A 22,001-nucleotide genomic window follows, 5' to 3' on the forward strand; every position below is an offset into this window, starting at 1 on the left:
AATCACTACAGTATTTGACAAGATATAATTATTGACCTGTCAAAGTGCAAGCTGCCAGTCCTTCTGCAAGACTCCATTGTCCCACTGTTCAATTGCAGCGGCTGCCAGATAGCAAAACACAATATACAGCGTCAAGCGGTCCAGGTCAAGTCAAACCTTCTTGAGAGTTGTTTGGCACAACACAGTGTTGCAGTGCCCAGCGAATGCCGTCAGTGTCAGCAGACTGGACTTACAGTCATGTCTTGGTCTGGCGGCCTCTGCGTGTGCGCAGTGCCAAAGGGGTGGCGAGAGCCCTGAGAGGCATGTCCTCCCCAGTCGACACCTGGCCAAAGGCCTCCACTGTGTGCGCAGCTGCCTTCTTCTGGGGCAGCAGTTTCCTCTTGCCCTTCCTGCATCCACATGCCCCCAACTTACCTCAACACACCTTCAACACAGAGTGCCACGACAAATAGAAGTGGAAAGTTCAGGTGGTTCTGAATGCCTGGTAGGAGGGTTGTCACCTGCGCCCAGACTGTGGCCGTCCACGGGCAGCAGGGGCGTTCTCTTTGTCGGATGCGGAGCCCGGCCGCGCAGGCTTCGCTGCCGCCTTCTTTTCCGCAGTCTTCCGGCGCTTGTTGCTCCACCCTTGCTTTGGCGGCAGCGCCTCCTGGGACTCCTCCCTCATTTCTGTGTTTGCTGTTGCTGCTACTTCGGCTGCCGGATGCATTACAGAAGCAGCAGCTGCATTCCTGTCGTCCAGCAGCTCTGGACTTCTGCTCTGCTCCTTGGCTGGCACTTCTGCCACAGCTACAGACTTGCGCTTCCTGCCTCGAGCAATGCCGGCATCTGCGGATGCTCCAGAAGGCTGGCAGCCCATGTCGCCGGCAGCAGCAGCCAGCGATGCATTGAGCGCCATAGTTTGCCGCCTTGTGGAGCGGCCAGGCAGCGGCTGCGCGTCTCCATGCCGGCTGGAAGTGTCCAATACAGCGGCGGCAGGCGCATCGGGTGCAGCTGCCGGTGCGGCAGAAGCTGCCGGTGCAGCAGATCGCAGCTGCGGTGCGGCTTCCTCGGGCAGTGGCGACAGCGCCGGCGGCCGCGACTCACCGCCGCGCGGCCTGCCAGCACCTGCGCTGAGCAGCGAATGCCCCAGGCCTGCTGGTCGCGCCAGCGCTGCCATTGTTTGCCGCCGCGTCCGCCTCGCACCCGTTGAAGCCGGCTGCACGGTATGCTCTACCAGGCACGCTGGCTCCAATTGTGGATCAATCTCCACCTGCAAGTCTGTGTGCGGATCGTGCTGCAGATCGCCAGAGCACACTGTGGCAGTAGTTGCTGCTGCAGCGGTCTCCTCATCATGAGCTGTTAAGACGCTGGCAGGCTCGGTTGCTTGCGCAGAAGCATCTTCCGCTTCACCTTCTGAGATGCGCAGCAGCTGCGGCGCAGCTGCCCGTGCAGATCCTGGGCGGCCGGGCTGCTTCCGTCTTGCCTGCCCCACCAGATCTGGCCCGTTGCTGCCTTGTGGCATCTCGTGCGCCAATGTCTGCCGCCTGGTTTTCCTGGCTGGCATTGGGGCAATGCTGTCCCTGCCACTCCTGTTGGAATGAGCATCGCTTGGCTGCTCTGCGATCACAGGCAGCTCTTCCGGCTGCTGTGCAGACTCGGCGGCCTGTCCGGCTGGCTGACTGGGAACATCGGCCTCGGCTGCCTCCTCCGCAATCATCGGCATTGCTTCCTCTGCAGCGCTCTCACCAATTGTCATCAATCCGGCAACAAGCTCCAGAGTAGCCGCTCCCTGTGTCTCCCGCTGCCCGCGCTTTGCCGCTTTGCCGCGCGGCGCAGGTGCAGCCGCGCTCCTCGCAGGTGCCGCCACATGCGCCAAGACGCCTGCAGCCATCGTCTGCCGACGCGTCCTTCTGGGCGCCTGTGCTGCCACCACTGGCTTCTGGTGCTCTGCGTCTGGTAGCACTGTCTCCGGCTCTGCTGCCGGTGGCACACTCTCAGCCTCTGCTGCGCGGGGCACCTCTGGCTCGGACGGCCCCTTTTGCGCAACACTTTGCCGCAGTGTGCTCCGCGGCAATGCAGCGTCCTCTGCGCCGCCTGCTGGCGGCTCAGTATCTGCTTGGCAGATGTCTGTGGCTGTGATCGGCGCCGGCCCGCGCAGGACTTGACTGTGTTCTCCCTCGCCAAGAGGTAAAACAAGGGGAGCTGCCATGGGAGTCGCTCCCATGGCGGGGAATGCGACCGGGGACGCTGCTGGCTTTGAGGCTCCTGCAAAGCCCTGCAGCCGCACCAAATCCCTGAGTCACTCGCTGCAAAAGGCCATCTAAAGCAATTCAGGCGACCCGGTACAGTTGCTGCACATGAAAAAGTGTGTGCATTGAGCCATGCATGAAAATTAGGTGACAATTGGGGTGTATGGCTGTACCGGTGTCGCACTGGCATTGGCCGCGGCGCGGGCCCTGGCCAGGGCGATGTCATGTGGAGTGCCAGCAGCTCCCCTGCCCCCCTTCATGGTGCTGCCGCCGTCAGCCTGCGCATGACCATTTGAAACAACTGACAACCAGGATTCTGCCAATCCAGCATGCCACAGAATGGAATGGCAGAGATGAGCAAAGGTCTCACCCGGTCACTTTGATGCCAAAAGACAAAGAATGTTGCCCTCTGTCCTAGCCAGGGGCATGAACAGTGCTCCCCTGAGAGCCAGCACGAGGGAGTGCCCAAAATGAGGGTCAGAGTGCACAGGAAATAAGCAAAATAGAAAGGGAGAATTCGGTGCCTGGGTTGCGCGCAGGAGGGCGGGGTTGAGTGGCGCTGGCGGGCGGCTGTCGAGTTTGCGCTTGAGGGCGACTGTGTCCTTGCGCGCCCTCTCCAGCTGCGCCTCCAACATCTCCCTCTCCATCGTGTTATTCGCCTGTAGTGACCACAGCCAGTCAAGCTGTGCACCATGCCTTCTTGGAATTTTCCTGCTAAGTGCACGTCTAAGACGGAGCCAACTATGAAGGGCATAGCTGAATGGACAGCAACAATGTTCTGTAGAATGCCTACACTAAGAGCATGATTCAAGGCTGTCACTCTGCTGATTGTTTTCTCAGCAAAAGCCAATAGCAAAAGGTTTTTGCCCTTCCATCTAATGCTGACGTGCAAGATGATCACTCATAACACTCTGCCTCCCCCAGCATTCAGTGCAAGACAGCATGTCAAGTTGATAGCCCACTGTGCAGCTATCTTTCAATAAAATTTTAGCAGGAGGCTGCCACTCACATTTAGCTGGATGATCTTCTCCTGCAGCTCTGCGCGCAGCTGCTGGCGCAGCTTATCCTCTGTTTCCGCATGGCTTGCAGCAGCTTGATCCATAGCATGCCTAACCTGGCTCAGCTCTGCCCTCAGGCCCTGTGCTTCCGCCCGCAGCTTGTCCTCAGCCTCTGACACCTCTGCCAGCTTCCTTGCGGCCTCCTCAGCAGCTTCCCTCAGCTTCCCGGCCTCTTCCTCCCGGGCTTCTGCCGTCGCTTTGGCTGCGGCCAGCTGCGCGCTCAGCTCTGCGGCCAACTCTGCGCGTAGGTGCTGGGCAGTGTCTTCTGCTTGCTGCTGCGCATCCTGCAGCTGCGTTTGCAGGCTGTCGATGGCTTCCTTCTGTTCGGCAATCACAGCCTCGCTCGCAGTCGTGGCGGCTTTGAGGGCTGTGCACTCAGCAGAGTACTTTTCAGCGGCCGCCTGCGCCTCCCTCAATTGTGCTTGCAGCTTGGCAAGCTGCTCCTCCTGTGCTGGGGCTGCGGGCTGTGCTGCACGTCGGGTGTCCCTCTTGACAGGCTGCCCGGCCTCTCTCGCAAACCGCTTCTCTAACATCAGCGTCTCAGCCGCCAGTCGCTCCTGCAGTGCAGCCACTGGCATGCTAAAATAATCATTGTCCCCGATTGTGTAGCAATGGAGATATTTCTGTCATTCACAGCACTTGCATTCATGATTGTTCTCCCACACCTAGCATTACTGCAATGGACACTTCATTTGTGCTCGAGTCGAGCAATAGAGGAGAGTTAATATGCCCTCAGCATATAAAAGCATGCAGATATACCACACGTCACGCCACAAAAGAGCACCCAGGTGTACTCAGCTAAGCTCATATAGCTGACCAGAAAAGCAGTACAGCATTGCATGTATTGTAATCACTGATGGGCGCCGCCAATAGGTTGAGACAAGGGCAGGGGCGCGCACCTTGTAGGAGGCTTCCATGGAGCGCAGGAGGTCGGCCATTTCGTTGGACACCTCCTCGCGAACCTCCGTCTCCACCAGCACGCAGCGGTGCTCCGCCGCCGCCAGCTGGGCAAACATCGGTGGTGTTAAAAAAGCCAGAATTATCATCCTTGTTGCATGCCAACATCATACCCACACAGCAGGATAACCTTGACTCTGCTTGACAACTAGCGTCCCTTGGAATGTGCAATGTGTAGCTGTAAGTAAAACATTCTGCAGGCAGATATCCCCTATGTGCGACACCGGCCCCAGTAACCTTGCAACGTGTTCTGCATAAAAGGGCCTCATACACATATTGAACAATCAGGGGTGATGAGGATGCAAATTTCCTTAGTGACCTGCAGGAATGCAGTGCGGCACCTGCTCTGTGAGGTGCGCGACCTCTGCCTGGAGCTCGAGCACGCAGTCCTCCATTTCCTCCATCTTGCTGGCGTCCCCGGCCCAGTGCGACGACCGCCGCGGCCGCGCCGCAGCCGCCGACGCCAGCGGCAGCACATCGGATGACACATCGTCATCATCATCGCTGACATCATCGCCGCCGTCGTCATGCGTGACATTATCACCCGCAGCGGCGGAGGCGGCCGTTCGTTTCACGGCGTCGCCCTTGGCCGCCTCCGCCGGATCGGCCGCTGCTTTGCGCTTCTTGGTGATGTTGGGGGACTTGGCCCTGCACAAGCATTTATACATCAGGTTATAAAGACATTGACGTGGCATCCCACAAATCCAAGAATTCCCAAAAGCAAGACTGCCATCAACTGCGGTGTCATGCATGTTTAAATACACCCAGAAATCATTTCTATGCAGAGATAGGTTTAAGAAGTGTTCCGTGCAGATGGAGCATTTAGTATGAATTTGGAACGATGTGCACTGCAATTTTGACACATTGACATAATACTGCAGCAGTGTTGTTGGCTGACATGTATTGAGGGCATGCAGAGAGGTGCGCGCACTTGAGCACGCGCAGCGGCGGGTCGGCGCGGGCGGCGGTGCCGATCTGGGTGGCGAGCGCGGCGTAGCGCAGAACGCGCGCCGTCTCGTCGTAGTCGCGCGCGGCCGGAGACACGTTGACACACAGCAGGATCTGGCCCCAGCCGTGAAGCACGTCCCGGAAAAGATGTGTCACCTGCAGCCACAGCCCAGTCCCAATCATAAAGCAGAAACTAAGATCAGCAAATTCTCATTATCCTCGGGTTCCCCGTGCATGCGATCGCTACAGAGAATACAGTCCGCCAGGTGCCTGTCCGATGCAAGAGCACATGCTTGGACAGGGCAAGGTGAGGGCGATTAGGCTCCATGCTACTCGCAAACTTTGCTATGAGGGAGGACAGAAGGTTTCTACCACTTGGACTCTTCGCAGAACTTGCGTCGCCCACCCCTGTGTGATAGATTGTATTCATTTTTCTTAGATAGCGGCACCAGTGCAATTCTGGGTTCGACCTAAATTTTCTGGGGAATATCTTAGCAAGCAGCGCCGGACCTTGGACTCTCGATAGGGCACAAGGCGCGGCTCGGCGTGGCGGTGCTGCTGGTTCCAGCGCAAGGCTTCCAAGCAGCGGCCCAGCGTCATTAGACTACTATTAATTGCCACGCTCTCCTTCAGCCGCGCGCCCACGTTGCCGGTGCGCGCCGCCCGCTCGCTGCCAGCCAGATCCACAAACGACAGCCGGCCCCACAGCCCCGCCTTCGACAAGCACCCGCCGCCGCCTGAACATATCATACGACCCTTTTTTTCGCACAATCTTCCGAAACATAATACAAAGCTGGCCGGGACGCCGATGAGATTCAAAGGATCACAGCCGTGCACTTGCGTGAGGCTTGGGGGTTGGCAAGGTTCTCCCTTCGGGGTCGAAATAAAGATGCCAATCAGCATGCACAAGATATCAGCTGCTTCATGACTTGCGAATATGCAATTGAAAGCTATTTTGAGAAGCAAGGAAAGTGCTGTTCGGCGGAATGCACATCAATAGCACGACCAAGCCAGCGCAGATTGTAAGAATAACCCTGTTCATAAGGCTACATGGCATGACCAAGTGGATCACACACCTGCATCGGAGGCGGCGTCGTCGGCGTCGGGGGCCCCGAAGACGGCGAGGGAGAAGATGGAATGGGAGCGGGAGGACCCGTAGTTGAGCGCGGTGGCCGCCTTCTGCCGCGCGCGCGACGAGCGCTTCAGAATCTCCATCGCCTCCTCCACGCTGCCCACCGTCACCTGCGCGCACCATACCCCTTTTTGATACCCGTGGACCCCGGTATCCAAATGAGCACTGTATCTGTAGCATGCCATCAAGACAAGGATGCAAGACACGAGCCACTTTCTTCAGGGGTACGCACACTTGGGGTCTGCACTGTTCTGTGTTTCTCTTGTCAGATTCCCTTAGATGGCCTCAAGGTGGTGCCCTCTATAGAGCATGCATTGCAGGGCTGCCTAAAATTACCCCTGTTCTGGTGGTGTTAATGTCGCCTTGTGGCATCTGCATTTTGCACTGGTCAACAAGCCACTCATTTGGGGTCGAGACTTCTCTGTTGCTCGATGGCCCTGGTGGGATGAGAGAGTACTGCACAGCTGTGGGTGGTTTTTAGTTAGTTTTGCGCGATCAAGACAGTTGCAGGGCACGCTGCATGCACATGCATGGTTATTGTTGCGCCAGCATGCTTTGTGCGGAGAAGACGCCCAATGCGCACCTCTGAGAGGCCGGCCACAAAGACGCGCCCCTTGGAGTCCTCCTTGAGCTTCAGCGCAGGCCGCGGCCCCAGCGCGCCCGGCGGCGGCTCGTCCAGCAGGTCAAAGATGTTCTCATTGTACACCTGGCACGAGCAAATAGACATTCACAACCCCCAGCAATGGTACCCACCCGGGTGGTCAAGCTTGTGATGACCGGGTGCCTTCTGTGGGGAGAAAGTGAAGGACTCTCAGGTGCAGTGGATGGTGCATTAGCGCTGGTGCATTCTGTAAGAGGTGTGCCCACCTCGTAGTGTGACACGCGCACTGTGAGGGGCTCCACGCAGGCCTGCACCTCCTGCAGTCCAGACGATACTGTCAAGAGGGCAGCTTTTGAGGGTAATAAGCAAGGCCATGCAAACCACTGAAAGTAAACGGAAGCAGGCGCGTGAGCGCACCTCAAATACCATGCTCAAGGAGCACGGCAGCACGCCCGGGTGCGTCTTGGTTCCCTGGAACAAGCACAGCACCACCTTTAGTAGCATTTCCACTCCACCATGCGTAACGCACAGCTTGGCTGAGAGTGAAACTTCCCGACACACTGGACTCCTAGCTGTAACCATATGGTGAGCTAGTGCGTGTTGCTGGTACATTATTACTTGACCGTTTTCAGGTCTCATAGAGGCATAGCACACTGCTGGCTGAAAGCATAGGATGGACACGACACCTCAATGTCAGATAATGGGTGACAAGTCTCATAGGGAGCCAAGACTGGGAATTCCCGCCGCACCTCGATGGTGTATGTCTTGCCGGCGGCGGAGGTGCCATAGGCGATCATGACGCTGCTGGTCTGCGTGCGCATCAGCTGCCGCACCATCGGCTGCGCGCTCGCCTGAAAAAACTGCTCCTGCCCCGTGTCGTCCCCAAACACCCGCGAGAAGTTGTATGTCTGTCCCCTGTCCCCATTTTTGTACCTGCGGATCCCCCAGACACACACAGTCGCTTGTGTTGCTCCAAGCTCTTTGTGACACCCAACGCCTGTCATATGTTTGTTGTAGCCCTCTTGGGGGTAAGCACAAGAGCTTGGGAAATGTTCAATGTCCAACAACACGCGGAGGATGTGCAGGGTGAGCTTTGCGCGCACCCTTGGGACTCCTCAGGGGGTGCCATGGCCAGGCTGCAAGTCGACAGGGCGTGGATGCAGTTCTCCTTGCTCCAGCGAGGTACATCTTTGCTGCGAGTGGGGCGGATGCGCACGACCACCTGTCATTTCACCCAATCAATTCTGCCAGCATAACAGCAATTGTTGGGACTGCTTTACCAGCAGTCTTAATTTGCACTGAGTCTGTGGCCCAGTGCCTGTATTTGAAGAAGGTGCCTTGCCTTCATTCTCTCGAGGTCCAGTTCAGGCCCATTTTGGGCGCCTGCGACGGCCAGTCGGGCTCCGTCCGAAGCTTGCGTCGTTCTCTTGCGGAGCAGCTCCGGTGTCGAGGAAAATAGTGACCCCAGGTTCCTGTGGCAGATGTTTGAAGTGTTAAGCAAGCGCATGACTTTTCTTCGTTTTATAACACATGCGCGCCACAGTTTACCGTGATTAAATATAGCTATACCTGGGAAAGAGTTCAGATAGTCGGTGCTCGTGTTCCATGGGGTCTGGGAGCTCAAGTGCTGTGTCTGACAAAGCTTGGGCTGACCCTTCATCCTTGTTGGCACTGGCCATGTCACAGGCACAGGTACAAGAATAATCAAATGTAAATCTAAGCGAGATGCAGTCTACACGCTACGTGGTTTTGCAAGGGCTTGCATTTGAAGGGGAAACATCCAATATTTAACATCCCATTCGTCTCAGAAGGTAATCAAGTTGTGAGGGCGTATTCTTGAAACCCCTTTAATCAAAGAAAGTAAGATTGGATGTAGTTTGTTTAGCATTGCTGTGAAGATGGGCCCATGGTCACGGTCATGTCGCTTACAAATGCGCTGTCCAGTAAATCTTTTAAATGCTGCTCCACCTATTTTGGCAATATCTGGAGAAGTAGCAACAATGTGGAATATTATACTTCCCTTGGTAGCATGCCCACTTTTTGGTGCTGCAGAGTGCTAATGACATGCATTTGTTGGGAGGCTTTCCGCTTCCCATGCAGCGTTAGCGCTAGAGGCCTGGCAGGCATGCATGCGTACTCTGCGAATACCATTCGGCGAATGCATGCAGTACTGGGGGCATATGCCTCTTAAATCATCACTACTAAACTGTGCGCACAGGGCTTGTAAGTGGTAATGAACATGCTGCTGAGGCACTGAACATCGCATGCAATTCGTGGAGCGGTTGTAACTGGTGGATCCACGGCCGTATGTACCACGTGGTACGTGCACGGTATATACCGTTGGAAGCACTGCATACTTTGGTTGAATTCAACACACATAGCAGTCCTTTTCAGTCAACGCTCCTCTTTTTCACTTCTACGAAATACAAGGACAAATAGCAGAGGCACAGACCAGGGTTGCGCTTCTATGCTCGTATCTTGTAGCTACAGCCTTTGCAAATTCATTCAAAGAAGCAACCTGTGATCACTCCACTGTCATGACAATCTCCAGACAGCTGTTTCACTGACATAACAAGGTATCTGCAGCCACTCTGGAGCTCTCTACCTACACAAACACAATCTGTGCAATGCAGATGGCACTGCCACCCAGATGAGCCTGAGCATCAATAGGTTATGACATGTCTTTATTCGTGTCCCCCATGTTGTGCGGCCTGCAACAGCTTGTGCACTGTTAACCAGGACCACACCACCTCTGAGAACATGTTCTGCATAGCTACATGTATACAGAGCTCCACTGCCATTGGCACACATGTACATTGTCCCAAAAATGAACGGCTATTCTTCGGCTGCCTGCAGCATTTTCAGCATTGGCAGCAGCAGAGCCATTTCATCAGTCCATGCAAAAGGAATGGGCAAAACAGGCGGGCTAAATCAATACTGGCGCATCAAATGCCAAAATGACACGTGCCGTCCGCATTGCAGGTCATGTCACACACTGCTTCCAGGCTCTCTCAGCTATAATTGCTGGACCAGCGAGAGCCATGTGGCCTTCGCAGGCTCAGTGCACAAACGCGGTGACGATGGTGATAATGAAGATGACGATGCTGAGCACCACGAAGATCATGCCTGCCCACCAGCTCTTGCGAGGAGAGTAGATCAGGCCCACGCGCTTGATGCCCTGCTCATGGCGGCTGGCCAGGAAGCTCATGGCCAGCTCCTCCTGTGACTCCAGCGCTGCACCGGCGCTGCTGTCAGCCTCCTCCACTGCGCTGCTCTCCGTCTCCTGCAGAACATAAAGCCAGCCTAAGACACTGCGCACAATACTCAATATCCTTCAGCAGGAGGCTTGCTACTGTTGCAATCACATGCAGCCATGCTGTGAGGCATGCTGACAACTCTGTCTTCAGGTGATAACATACTGAAAAGACAGCTAGCTCCGCACAGGCTTTGGCAGACACCGGTATCGGGATTGCAGTGGGCATACTGCCTCTGTTGTATTGAAAGCAGAGCCCTGTGTACCTTGCGGCAGCGTATGGTGTACAGTTCTGGAAAAGCACAAGGGGAGATAGCCCACCTGTCCTTCTTCAGCCAGGTTGGCGAGCGAGGCCGTCCTCTTGACGATGGCTGCGTTGATGAGCAAGAGGCCTGGCAGGAAGAAGATCATGTAGGAGGCCGCCGTCCCACCTACCATGTGCAGCACTGCGCCCAGATCCGTCACCTGGAACACAAAACACCCTCATCAGCTCTCATTTATGACATATCACCAGATTGAGGAAGGAGAGTCCGTCTGCAGCTTGTGCAGAGCAGTGTGGTTAGGATAAGGAAGCCCTTGCTTGATGTGAAGAGCCAGACATGCCCCTCTACAGCAACGCAATGTGCAGTCCTTGTCATGTGATAAGGCAATGCTTGAATACCAGATCATGTCAAGTTTACGATGAAAATCCTAAGGCAACACACGTGAGGATACTCCAAGGCTCACCACATTGGCCACGGCGATGGTGGTGATGATGAAGATGATGCTCTGGAAGCAGGAGAACCAGAGGGAGATGTCCTTCCAGCCAAAGCAGAACTGCTCCAGGTGCTCCATGGCCAGCCGCGCCGGGTGGTGGTTCAGCGGGTAGTGCCCAGTCACCACAGCCCCAATCACACCACGCGCAATCTGCAACGCATCGCTCAGCAATTTTCACATTTGCACTTCCCACTAGTGAGTTGTGGGCCACTTCAAGTGGCACAAAGTCATGCGCGACAAGCCCAAAGCTGCACCTGTCAAGGTGCTTTTATGGCGATACTGTTCTGAAGTGAATGAAAAGGCAAGAGAAATCACGTCCAGGCCAATTGACGTGTTTTTGCACTCACTTCAAGGTCAGGAAGGGAATGAGAAGAGCAGTAACACAGCAGCGCAAGCATGCTGAACCTTTGCATTCAATAGGGGAAAGAGATTTTGTCAAAAAAATGTGCAAGGGAGAGGGAGAGAGCTTGCCTGCAGGAGGAGGTCGTTGGTGGGGAAGTTCTTGAGAACATTGCCCTCGACGGTGGTGGGGAACGCCAGGTAGCCGGAGAAGCCCACCATCAGGTATCCCAGCATTATGACTGTGATGGCAGATATAATGACCCCCAGCATGCCCACCTGTTCAGGCACCACCAGCATCTCAGTATCAGCTCTGAGTACTCACCTCAACAATGGCGCCAGCCCCTACTCATGCGCACGGGACTTACTAATAGGGGAAGAAAAGCACAATAAATGGAATTAAATCAACTCGTCTATCAAACCACATACTGATGCGATAGCCTATGCATGGATCCAAGAAACAAACAACCTCCATGAAAACATGCATTGTGGGCATTTTCATTCTTCGACTGGAAACTATCTCACCATCTTCTGGCTGCGCGGCCGCGGGGCAAAGCTGCCCGGCAAGGCCGCGTACTCTGCAGGATCTGCGGGCAGCGCCCCTATCAGCAGCGCAGGCTTCTTGTCCAGCTCCCTGCGCAGATCAACATGCAAGATAAGTAGACTGCGCCTGCCAGGACTTCCAATGCTCGGTACATATCCACTTTTGTGACATGCAATGCAAATGATTCCTCAAGGAGGGAAACATAAAGCAACCCCAGATAGATGCTTGGTACATCTTGCAGACGACAATTGATGCACGTGGGTGATAGAGATTGGCTTGCTCACGTGAAGATAGTGACAACGTTGGCGTGGCAATTGAAGCCAAAGACGACGATGGGGACGGCAAAAAGCGCATCAAAGGTCCATCGAAACAGCTTCACGTCGCTCAGGTCCTCCCTCTCCATCACAATCTCGGTCCCCCTGATCACAATCACTATGGCTGTGTACATGAACCCAATCACCTGCAGGCGGACAACCACAGTCATCCCTTCATGCATCAAATGTGGACTTTCCCCACACTGAATTGCCTCTGGGAAGTTGAAGATGGCACACAAGGGTTCAGGACCAGGCGCATGATATAAGGAGTACAGGAACATGATAATTGCCAACATTTAGAAATGGGCGGCAGCAGGAGGTGAGATCTTAGGGATGCCAGCCCTCACCGCAGCCATGCTGACCCAGGCCAGAGCCCCAAGGTCCCTGGGGAAGCACATGGGCAGGATGAGGAGCAGCCCAATTGTGGTGATCACAAACCGCCTGTCTGCCAAGAAGCTGCCATCGCCTGCCACAGCATGCGCACATAAGCTCAGAACTGCATCAGGAGTGGATGACGCAGGCAATTGAGAAAGTGCGTGATTACCTTGGCAATACTTTGCTCAAGAGTGAGAAGATTTCCTGAACTGGAAGGTGGTTGCGAAGAAGCTTTTTTGCAGGATGCAAAACGTATATGCAGAGGACTCGCACCTACGCCTAGAGCTATGAGGGGACTGAAGGAGTCTCCAATGATGACCAGGTAGGCGATGCATGAGCCCCACAGGTAAAGTATGAGGATGGCAGACAGACCTGCAGCCCAAACAGGTATCTCACCATGAAGCATCCAGCAGCATGCACAGTCTTACGGTGACGAACAAGCAAATCTATTCGGAACGCAGCATGCATGCAGCAGGTCAGGAATGGAGAGCAGACATGAGCATCTTCTTAGAGGATCCGCACTTGCAGACAGCTTCCGGCCGAGCGCCTTGCGTACAAGGCCACTGTAGGTGTGCGACTGATAGCGCTCAGCGAATTTGGACAGCACGTAGAGGGTGAAGGCTTCGCAGGCTCCCAGAACAAGGCACAGGATGAGACAGCCCACGCAACCTGGCATTCGCACATTGCATTGTTCAAATAGCATTGTTTCTCACTGTCAAGTCCTCCTGTACCTAGAGAGCAATGTGGCCTCCATGGAGAAGCGATGGGATGTTGGCACAAGACGCACCTGATTTTCTAAACGCATATGGCAAAGACAGCACTCCTGCTCCAATGGCTGAGTTGCAGAGAGTGAATACTGAGGACACTGATGAGCTCCCCTCTTCATCCTCAGATATAAGGATCCGAACATCTGACCTTACCCCTCCTGGGCCAACTTTGATGCTCACAGTTGCTGGGCCATCACTGCCGTTCTCCAATGCTTCTGGATCTTGAGCAGGCGATTCTGCTGGTACTGCTTCCCCAGCCATCTGATCTCGCAGCCCAAAATGCCCCGGGCTGCTAAGTGGATGCAATTTCCAACTGTCTATCGATTGTCGGATTAAATTTTAGACGTCTCTACAACAAAAATACGGCGAATTTTGGCCCAGAGGGTGGGTCCGATGTCCAAGGATTCCCTTGCTGCCTAGCTTACCCTCAGCATAAGAATGAATGGTCTCGCAGCAGTCAAAATAGAATTTCCTTCAATGCACTACTTGACCTTCGAGTTCTTCAACATGGTGAGGTCAAACGTGACGAGGACGTGACCTGACCTTCCTGAACTTGGCCAGGGGTCTAGAGCCCCTAGGGTTGGGATCTGACGTCACTGCCGATCGACACGGAGGTGAAAATCCAATTGGAACCTTTCAGAAGTCCACCTCTTTGCAGATTGCTATGAACACACATTTTAGACACGAATATAGCGAGCAGAAAGCCCTGCAATCCGCTGCCACATTGGTTCACCGATCCTGGTTCAATGGCTTCCATCAGCCAAGAGGCTTGAGCCCCAAGGCCGGCACAAATTGTGAGACCATTTGAAAAGAGTGTCTCACCGTTTTCATCAAAATTTGCAACCGGTGGCAGCTAAGGGCAGCGTCAAAAGAAGGCAAGCATGTGATCTCCTGTGCTTCTTGGCAGTACTGTCTAGTGTACAGAACAGTCTCAGCATCCTCGTGCCTGTTCCTCCCCAGACGCTGAGACAGTTTCGAACAGTATTTATGACCACCTGCTGCAGGAGGGCGGATTGGCGGGGACGCATGTGCAATCTCAAGGGCCTGAGTGAAAACCAGAAGTTGGAAGCAGAGGGCTACCTGTTGCTGTCATGTGATGATGATGAGGCCGCCGGCAAAGCCTGCGAGGACACTTGTGATCGCTTGACGGGTCTGCTGCAAGCTCGTGAGTCCTTCACCAAGCATGACAATGCCAGCACGTGCCTTTCTCGTGCAGTGCTGTTCTAGCCGTAATTGCACACGCTACCGTGTGTTGCATGCTTACCATTCCTACAGGTCCACATCTCATTGATGATGATGACACACAGCCACACTGAAGCTCACAAATTGACACGTGAGGAGATGCGCAGTGTTGAGAATACATACAATTGTGCTTGCAGGTTATGTGAGGTGCGGTGCAACGGCAGAGCACTTGGATGCGATGGAAAGGGGTATGGACGAGCCAACCCCTGCCATGCAAGAAGGTGACGGTCTCTGATAAAACACCGCATTTGCTTTTTAGATGCTTGTAAATTGTCGCCACTGCAAGGCCCTGTGGAATGAACTGCATTTTGCCTCCTTCACCGGGTCAGACAGTAATTGCAGCCTTTGTCTTGTGCGTGGGGCAAGAGCTAGGTAAGCGCAATTTTGCTGAGGAAATCCAGCCAGAGGCTGTGGTGTTCTGAGGCTGCTTGTCGCAATCCGAATTTAAAGGACTTTGCGGCAAACTTTTGCAACACCGGCAACGCTCTTGTGCTTGCACCCATCAGAACGTGCATACTATGGACCGCAATCTTCGGTGCATGCAGGAGATCAGTCATCCAACTTCATGCCTGCTTGGTTAGTTTGCCTGAGATATATCAATAAATTCACTTGAATTCTTGCAGGGAGGCCGAAGCTCAAGTGGGTGCCAAGCAAGCCCCAGATCATGGCGTGGATGATCTTTTTCACTGCGATTAATGCCGCTGCTTCGTTTGGTCATGGCTATCACAGAATCCCAGGCCACCCTTTCCATGCTGGTAAAGTCGTCTCAGTGGCAGGAGTGGCCGCGCCCTTCCTGGCATACCTGCTGCTGCCAGAGCGTGTGGTGTCTGCTTTCATATAGTGGCTGGGGGAGGGCTGATCCAGAGGGGCCAGACAGAGAAAAGGAAGAACGGTTCCATCTGTTACATCTCCATTCAATGCCAGAAACTTGTCGCCAACTGTGGGCCATTATATATGATGTGTACCAAGACCAGGATGCTATCTATGTGACATCTGATTGCAAGTCTATAGAACTGTGATTTGAGCCATCATCTAAATTCAGACGATCAGTCGGGCCATGATTATAACAAGTAAGCTGGGCCTACTTCTTAATGTGTTGCATGTGTACATGGACGTCAGTACCATGTGGATGGTATCATGTTGTACATGATCAGTGGTGTATTCTCACTCCCTGCTTGTATGCGACACCGGATTTACCACACCTGCTATAATATGTTAAGTTGCACTTGAAGAGAACAATTCCAGGCCCTCTTGACACAAAGATACATGCCCAGTTTCTTTGCACTGCACTCTCTGCACTCACGTACTCTCTCACTCAAAGAAATTCAGCAATATCTGCACCCTCAACTCAATATCAGGAGCTCACCGCCCTCATATATTTTCAAAGGATCTCCAAAGTCTCTGATTTGCTGTACACCATGATAATACACGCCTCAACTTGCTGCCTGAATTAATTGCAGTGCTGCAGCTATGCAGCGGTCATCGCTGGCAGTCAAAAGACCCCCATGGGGATAGTCATTGCAGGTGATGTCAGGGACAATGCCACCATTCCTGCTGATGTCGTATCCCGTGGGCCCCAGGTATTTAGAGACTGTCACTTTCAGACCGCTGCCCGCGTCATCTATCGGGAAGTAAAATTGCACAACGCCCTTGCCAAATGTCTTCTGACCCACCACGGTTGCCCTGCAGATCAAGGAAGCGACGGTCAAAATTGCAGCCGTCACCTGTCAAACGATGACCGCAAATGGGGGCATTGCGTTGCAGTTGTATGTGCACTTGGGATTTCCATGATTGTTCCTCAAAGACAATCAAGACTGCGCCTTGCCAATGCCATCAAAGGCGCCAGTCACAGAGTTTGAGGGCGCCAGCAGAGCAGAGCAGACAAATGAAGGGTGTGATGCAGCACCTGTGATTGTCGTGCAGGGCCCCGGTCAGGACTTCTGCTGCGCTGGCAGTGCCGCTGTTCACCAAAATCACGACAGGCTTTGTGGTGAGGCGGGAAGGCTGCTTGGGGAACACCTCTAAAGACAGGTCCCCCGCCACCCACACATTGTCAATCACTTCCTGGTTGCGCACTGTCTGCGCTATCGGCTGCCCTGGCTCCAGGAAATACGCTGCCTCCGCTACTGCCTCCTCAAAAACTCCGCCTAAACCAAAATCATACACCTCTGTCAGAGAAACAGGCTTAGATTTCATTGCAATACCTCAGAATAGGCTTCACATGCAATGAAGGCCTGAGCATGCATCGCATGCATGCAAGCACTCGCACCAAGGCAATGCAATCACATCAGGCGATTAATGCAGATACACCAAATCCCCTTGCAGAACGTGGCATGTAAGATCCAGCATTTCCCTGTATCAGTATCACTGTGGAGAGCGCAACATACTCACCCGGATTGTTTCGCAGGTCCAGGATGAACCCTGCCACATCATCTCTCTGGCCCTGCCGCAGCAGGGACGCCATCTGGCGCGTGGCACTGCTGGAGACGTAGTGCATGCGCAGGTACTGCGCCGGCCGCTTGCTCGAGTCCAACAGAATGTGCGCCTGCAACCAAAGTTCTGTCATGATACTTACTCACCATGCTGTACAGGCGTTGCCTGCGTTCTGCTCTGCTCACACTCATACCATGTTCATACTCATAGTCACTGCATATTCACACTCATACTATCTTCATGACCAGCAAGCGAATGAATCAGACCTCCTTGATTGGCGGCTGGGGAAGCGGTCTTCGCTCCAAGTAAACCGCTCGGCTGTGGGAGAGCCCTTGCCTGCTGATGGTCAGAATAAGGGCGGACGTGGATGGGCCTCTCATCAAAGCCACCATCTCATTGCGCGAGAGGTTGTCTGTGGGATAGCCATCTGCAGAAGCACACTTGGCAGCGAGATGAGTCCCACTGCAAGGACACAACTGTCTAGAAGTGCAAGAAGGGAAGTAAAGATGCAACTCTTGTGCAGGATCCACAAGAATATTGGTATTGCAGGGGATGACACACCTATCTCAAGGATTCGGTCCCCAGGTAAGATGCCAGCCTCCTCAGCTGGAGACTCGGCAAGACACCCCTCCACAATCCAAGCAACGCCCCTGTAACACGTGTGGTTAGCACTGCTGTTGTTGCCAAACTTGCTTGCTGTTATATAAATAGATTTCCTGGCTGTCAGTTGAATCCTTCTAAGTCCTAAGCAACTTGTAGTGAGGTGCAGAATGAAAGAGCAGTAGTGCACCTGGACTGGTCTTCAAGCTGCACACCAATTCCCGTGTATTGGACTTCCAAGTAGTCCCGCTCTGCAGGCTGCGGCCGCCGCAATGCCTGCCTGAACTACAAGCACAGAACACTCCTCCAGCAATGGTTGATCCTGACAAATATTGCCAGGATAGGGTTGCGAATCCTAAGAGGTTACAACCTGAAGACAAAACTGCAGAAGCTGCCACACCTTGGACGGCACCAGAAACTCCGTGTACCGATCGCCAAGTGAGGCAACCATAGATCTCAGCGCTTTGTATGTCTGTGGCCTGCTGTGCAGGCAGCCGCCGGCATCCTGTGAGCAGCAATTCAGATGGTGAGGGCGCAAGTAATCTGCTGGTGCACAGCTGGTGATGCAGCAATAAAGCACGGTTCTGGTTCGGCTATCACTGAAATTCTATAAGCCATTCGCAAGCCCTGCACAACGGCTCCTTTCCAGGTGACACAAGGTGCCATGACTGAGCTGTGGAGCATGCCTGCAAGGTGTGCAGCAGTTGACTGGCCCAGGCTGCCTGGGAGAAGCGCCCCTTGCTATCATAAAACTCGTTTGCTACAATCTGCCATGCTTTCTCCAGAAGCAGGCGGTGTTCTACACAATTGTGCTCGCTGTCCTCAACAGCATCGAGCCCTTCCACATACTTCACATAGTCCGAAATCCTGCAGGAACCAAGCACCATCAAAGCAATCAGCATATCTAATGAATCAAAGATGAAGGGCAAGCCGTTTGAATTCAGCGAGGAGAAATTGAGATGCGCATGCTGAGTTAAAGAGGGACCTACTTGAGCATGCCTTCCCATGCATCCTGAGTAAACAGGTCCTGCTTTTCGATCTGAAGCAAGGCAGCTGTCTCTTCTGAAGAAGGTAGATTGCTGGGTTGTTTCTTGCTGTGCCTCCTGGACGCGACTGCATCGTAAGAGAGGGGGTGGCCTGAAAAGGGAACTCCCTGCGGTCAAATATCACCGTAGATGCGCTTTGTCTTGGATCTAAAGGGGATCTGAAATTTGAAACACACAACATCAAAGTGCTTACCTGTTCAGCGCAATGCGAGGCTTCTACATTCCCAAAGAAGAAAGTGCCAGACAGACCAATGCTCAATCCAATGCTGAACACTTTGTGCAGTATTTTATCGACATGGAGGACTGGATAATAAATAGAGACTTTTACAGATATTACAACGCCACCATGCTTCTTATAGATACGCCGACAGCCCAGCTTTCCGAGGCCAGGACGGGCTAGATGTGGCAATGTGTCTACACAAAGGACTTCCATACGATGATCAGAGTTCGGATCATGATGACAACTGAGATAAGCCCGAGTCTCTTGTGAGGCGTATGAGAATGGAAAGACGTCTCAGGAGGATTCAGGATGTGGCATGATGCTGACGTCACATGCATGCAGGTCCCCCAATTTCTCGCGTTGAATCTGGGCGCGCCTCGGGGGCTTCAACCAGTCCCTAGATAGAACTAGCGGTTCCCTTGTTGTTCCTTCAAGGTAGAATAGATTTATTCTGACGAGCATAGCCGTCCTTTTGTTCAGTGCTGCCCCGACACTTCTTGCACGATGTTCAGCTTTGGCCTTTTCTACTGGCTCTCCCACTTTCTGGGGTTCTTGTACCCTACTTATGCGAGCTACAAAGCCTTGATGACTCCTGGGACGTCAGATGACACCCACGTACGCCCTGGTTACCACAGCTGCTTTAATGCTGATCTGTGATCTCGATGCCAAACATACTTGTACGGCAAGTAGTGCGGCTTCATTGTGTCCATAACAATCGTCTTCTAAAGGTTGAAAAGACAATATGTATCTTGGGTAATTTGTGAGTAATACTGCAGAAGGCAAATAACCACATCAAAATGCCCTGCTGCAGTGGCTCACGTACTGGGTGGTCTTTTCTGCGATGGAGACTGCTGAGGCGGTAATTGAACAGCTGATGTGGTGAGAAGAGCTTTCCAGACACCACTTCAAGATTGTGCTGCCTCAATCTTGTGGACGCATACATGTACTTATAGTGCGCCCCCGACTTAATTGAGCTTGTGTGTGGCAGGATTCCATTCTACTATGAGATCAAGTGCTTGCTAATCCTCTGGCTGGTGCTGCCTCAGACCAAGGTGCGCCCTGTACAAAGCCAAAGGCTTGAAAATGCATGACTTCACATGGCACGGGTAAAGAGCGGAACACACTGATTGCCATTCGTACGGTCGCGCAGGGGGCGCAGCTTGTCTTTGAAAAATTCATCGTGCCGTTCCTGAAGCAGTACGCATCTCACATCGACCCCATTTTCAAGACAACAGACCAGGTGAGACCCCTTCTCACCGCTGCAAACCCCAGTGAATGCCAAGAAAGCTTGTCTAGATCCCTTGCATGTGGCATGCACCTCGCATGCTGCCTCTATATTTCATTCTCTGTGGCAGTGAGCAGATGGCGAGAGCTGTGTTGGTGACTTGGCAGGTGTTGAACAGCCAGCAGATGGCCAGCGCTGCTAAGTTGGCCCAGCAGTACGGCCCCGGCATCGCAGCCCAGGCCATGCAGGCGGTGAGTTCTCTTGCCGGCATCAAAACGATCACTGACCTGCAAGTTGCCACTATTCTGCAAATCATGCGCTTGAGCTTCTCAGCCATCCAATTGCGTCACCTGCTTTTCTGACCACTGGTGCCGGTCCTTCATACTTCACCCTCCCAGGAGCACATGTGTGTCAAAGGCACGAGGGGTGATAAAGTGCTCGTGTGCTTGCAGGCTCAAGCTGAGGCAAAGCGGCTGGCAGCAGCTCAAAGCCAGGCCCGTTGAAGATCTCAAGATATACCCGCCAAAAGCCCTGGTGTTCTGCCAATGTAGAAGATCTGATCTATTTCAAGAGCCCATGGGTTGCAGAGAGGTTGTAAGGATGTCTTGGCAGGAGAGGTGTGTTGACTGGTGTTTTTGCTGCAAGCTGCATTCTGACTGTGAACTTCAGAGTCGTAGGTTTCATGCTGCAGCTGCTGTTCATGCATTCAGGTCTCATTCTGATTGTCCAATTTCCTCGTACTAACTGACTAGGATTTGGAATGTTGGCGCTGGCTTTAATTTACATAATTTTGAACTTGCGGTAGTTCATCAAACGACATGTTTTTGAACTTGCGGTTGTTTATAAAAAACCTTGCAAAGGCGCCAACAAGGGTGTTAGCAGTTCTGCTGCAGAGGAGATTATGCCATGGCTGATCATCACTTTTGTAATGCTCCCAAAGGGGATCAAACGTTGCAAGTTGCAAGTGATTCTTGCATGTTAGTAATTACACATTTGATACTTGCATATGAGTCATCAGGCCTGTCTTTCCAGAGATCGACCCTTCTCAAGAAACGTGCCTTGTCTTTCCAAAGAACGACCCTTTTCAAGTGATGTGCTCCTGTCACTAATCTTTGCGCTCCTTTCAGATGCCTGCGCCATCTACCATCACAAGATCCTTCTGTCAGTCTCAGTGAACACTCAAGGCGTCACAGTCACGTTGTTCCTTTGCATGCCTGGCGCACTGGCTCAAGTTCAACAGCTATAACACTGATGATTTGCTGATCAGTGACGCTAAGCATAGCAACTAAAATTTTGATATTTCAAGCAATATCACAGGGAGCAGCAGAAACGCACCTTCTTCTTCATGCTGGAGCCCAGCATCTTCATTTTGGCCAGCACGCCAATGTTCACTTTGGGGCGGGTGCTCTGCACTGCCAGCCGCTTCAGCCGCTGCATGGTCAGCTTCACGCTATTTTGCTCCACTCCAGCATCAAACACACTTGAGGCCTGTGCTTGCGCCTGCACAGACCCATGCACACACCCACTCCAACATTTGCAGGGACCTATGAGATTCATGTCCAATCGCTGACTTGCGGCAATGCTCTCTTTCCAGAAGCATGGACACACATGCGTTGGGAATATACGGAAGGTAGTTCCCCAATACTCAGAGTTACGTTTCCATCCCCGAATGGCATGACACTCAATGCTGCTTATGTGCACCACATCCAAAAGGAAGGAGACATGCCTGGGACTCTTGGAGCATGGGGTTCATCATCATGAGCGCGGCAGTGAGCTGCTCGCGCGTGCAGTCTGGCTGCTGCTTGGTCTCGTCGAGCAGCCTCTCTTCCAGATCAGTGAAATACTCTTGTCTCTCCGTCACAAACTGGTCACGCACTGCCTCCGCAAAATCGCCTGCAAGCAGCAACGCCCGTTGCTGCATCTATTTTCAGCCACCATGGCGAGTGCACATACGTGCTGTCAC

General features: G+C 53.3%; 5 protein-coding genes across 5 annotated transcripts; 1 reads left to right on the forward strand and 4 right to left on the reverse strand.

Annotated features, from left to right (window-relative positions):
• Positions 1-5,065: 5,065 nt before the first annotated feature.
• On the reverse strand, positions 5,066-5,941 carry COCSUDRAFT_16329 (P-loop containing nucleoside triphosphate hydrolase protein; the record flags this gene model as incomplete). Its single annotated transcript, XM_005647406.1, has 2 exons — positions 5,066-5,347; positions 5,702-5,941. 2 exons carry the CDS (start codon positions 5,939-5,941, stop codon positions 5,066-5,068), a joined length of 522 nt encoding a protein of 173 aa, XP_005647463.1.
• A 3,745-nt stretch (positions 5,942-9,686) lies between these two features.
• COCSUDRAFT_47742 (hypothetical protein) lies at positions 9,687-13,181 on the reverse strand (the record flags this gene model as incomplete). The annotated part of the gene is made up of 9 exons (XM_005647407.1): positions 9,687-10,207; positions 10,499-10,642; positions 10,904-11,083; positions 11,444-11,551; positions 11,798-11,906; positions 12,101-12,276; positions 12,478-12,596; positions 12,779-12,877; positions 13,028-13,181. 9 exons carry the CDS (start codon positions 13,179-13,181, stop codon positions 9,983-9,985), a joined length of 1,314 nt encoding a protein of 437 aa, XP_005647464.1. The 3' UTR covers positions 9,687-9,982.
• A 2,766-nt stretch (positions 13,182-15,947) lies between these two features.
• Positions 15,948-17,998, reverse strand: COCSUDRAFT_64040 (hypothetical protein; the record flags this gene model as incomplete). Its single annotated transcript, XM_005647408.1, has 6 exons — positions 15,948-16,197; positions 16,421-16,661; positions 16,906-17,059; positions 17,214-17,374; positions 17,763-17,832; positions 17,948-17,998. 6 exons carry the CDS (start codon positions 17,996-17,998, stop codon positions 15,948-15,950), a joined length of 927 nt encoding a protein of 308 aa, XP_005647465.1.
• Positions 17,999-19,231: 1,233 nt separating this feature from the next.
• Positions 19,232-21,036, forward strand: COCSUDRAFT_24120 (hypothetical protein). The gene is made up of 6 exons (XM_005647409.1): positions 19,232-19,428; positions 19,625-19,692; positions 19,802-19,865; positions 19,964-20,053; positions 20,206-20,289; positions 20,491-21,036. The coding sequence occupies exons 1-6, from the start codon at positions 19,318-19,320 to the stop codon at positions 20,539-20,541; spliced, it is 468 nt and encodes a 155-aa protein (XP_005647466.1). The 5' UTR covers positions 19,232-19,317; the 3' UTR covers positions 20,542-21,036.
• A 313-nt stretch (positions 21,037-21,349) lies between these two features.
• Positions 21,350-21,959, reverse strand: COCSUDRAFT_64042 (hypothetical protein; the record flags this gene model as incomplete). Its single annotated transcript, XM_005647410.1, has 2 exons — positions 21,350-21,501; positions 21,761-21,959. 2 exons carry the CDS (start codon positions 21,957-21,959, stop codon positions 21,350-21,352), a joined length of 351 nt encoding a protein of 116 aa, XP_005647467.1.
• Positions 21,960-22,001: the final 42 nt, after the last annotated feature.

The sequence above is a fragment of the Coccomyxa subellipsoidea genome, assembly GCF_000258705.1.
Source record: "Coccomyxa subellipsoidea C-169, whole genome shotgun sequence".
In the NCBI taxonomy this organism is placed as follows: domain Eukaryota; kingdom Viridiplantae; phylum Chlorophyta; class Trebouxiophyceae; family Coccomyxaceae; genus Coccomyxa; species Coccomyxa subellipsoidea.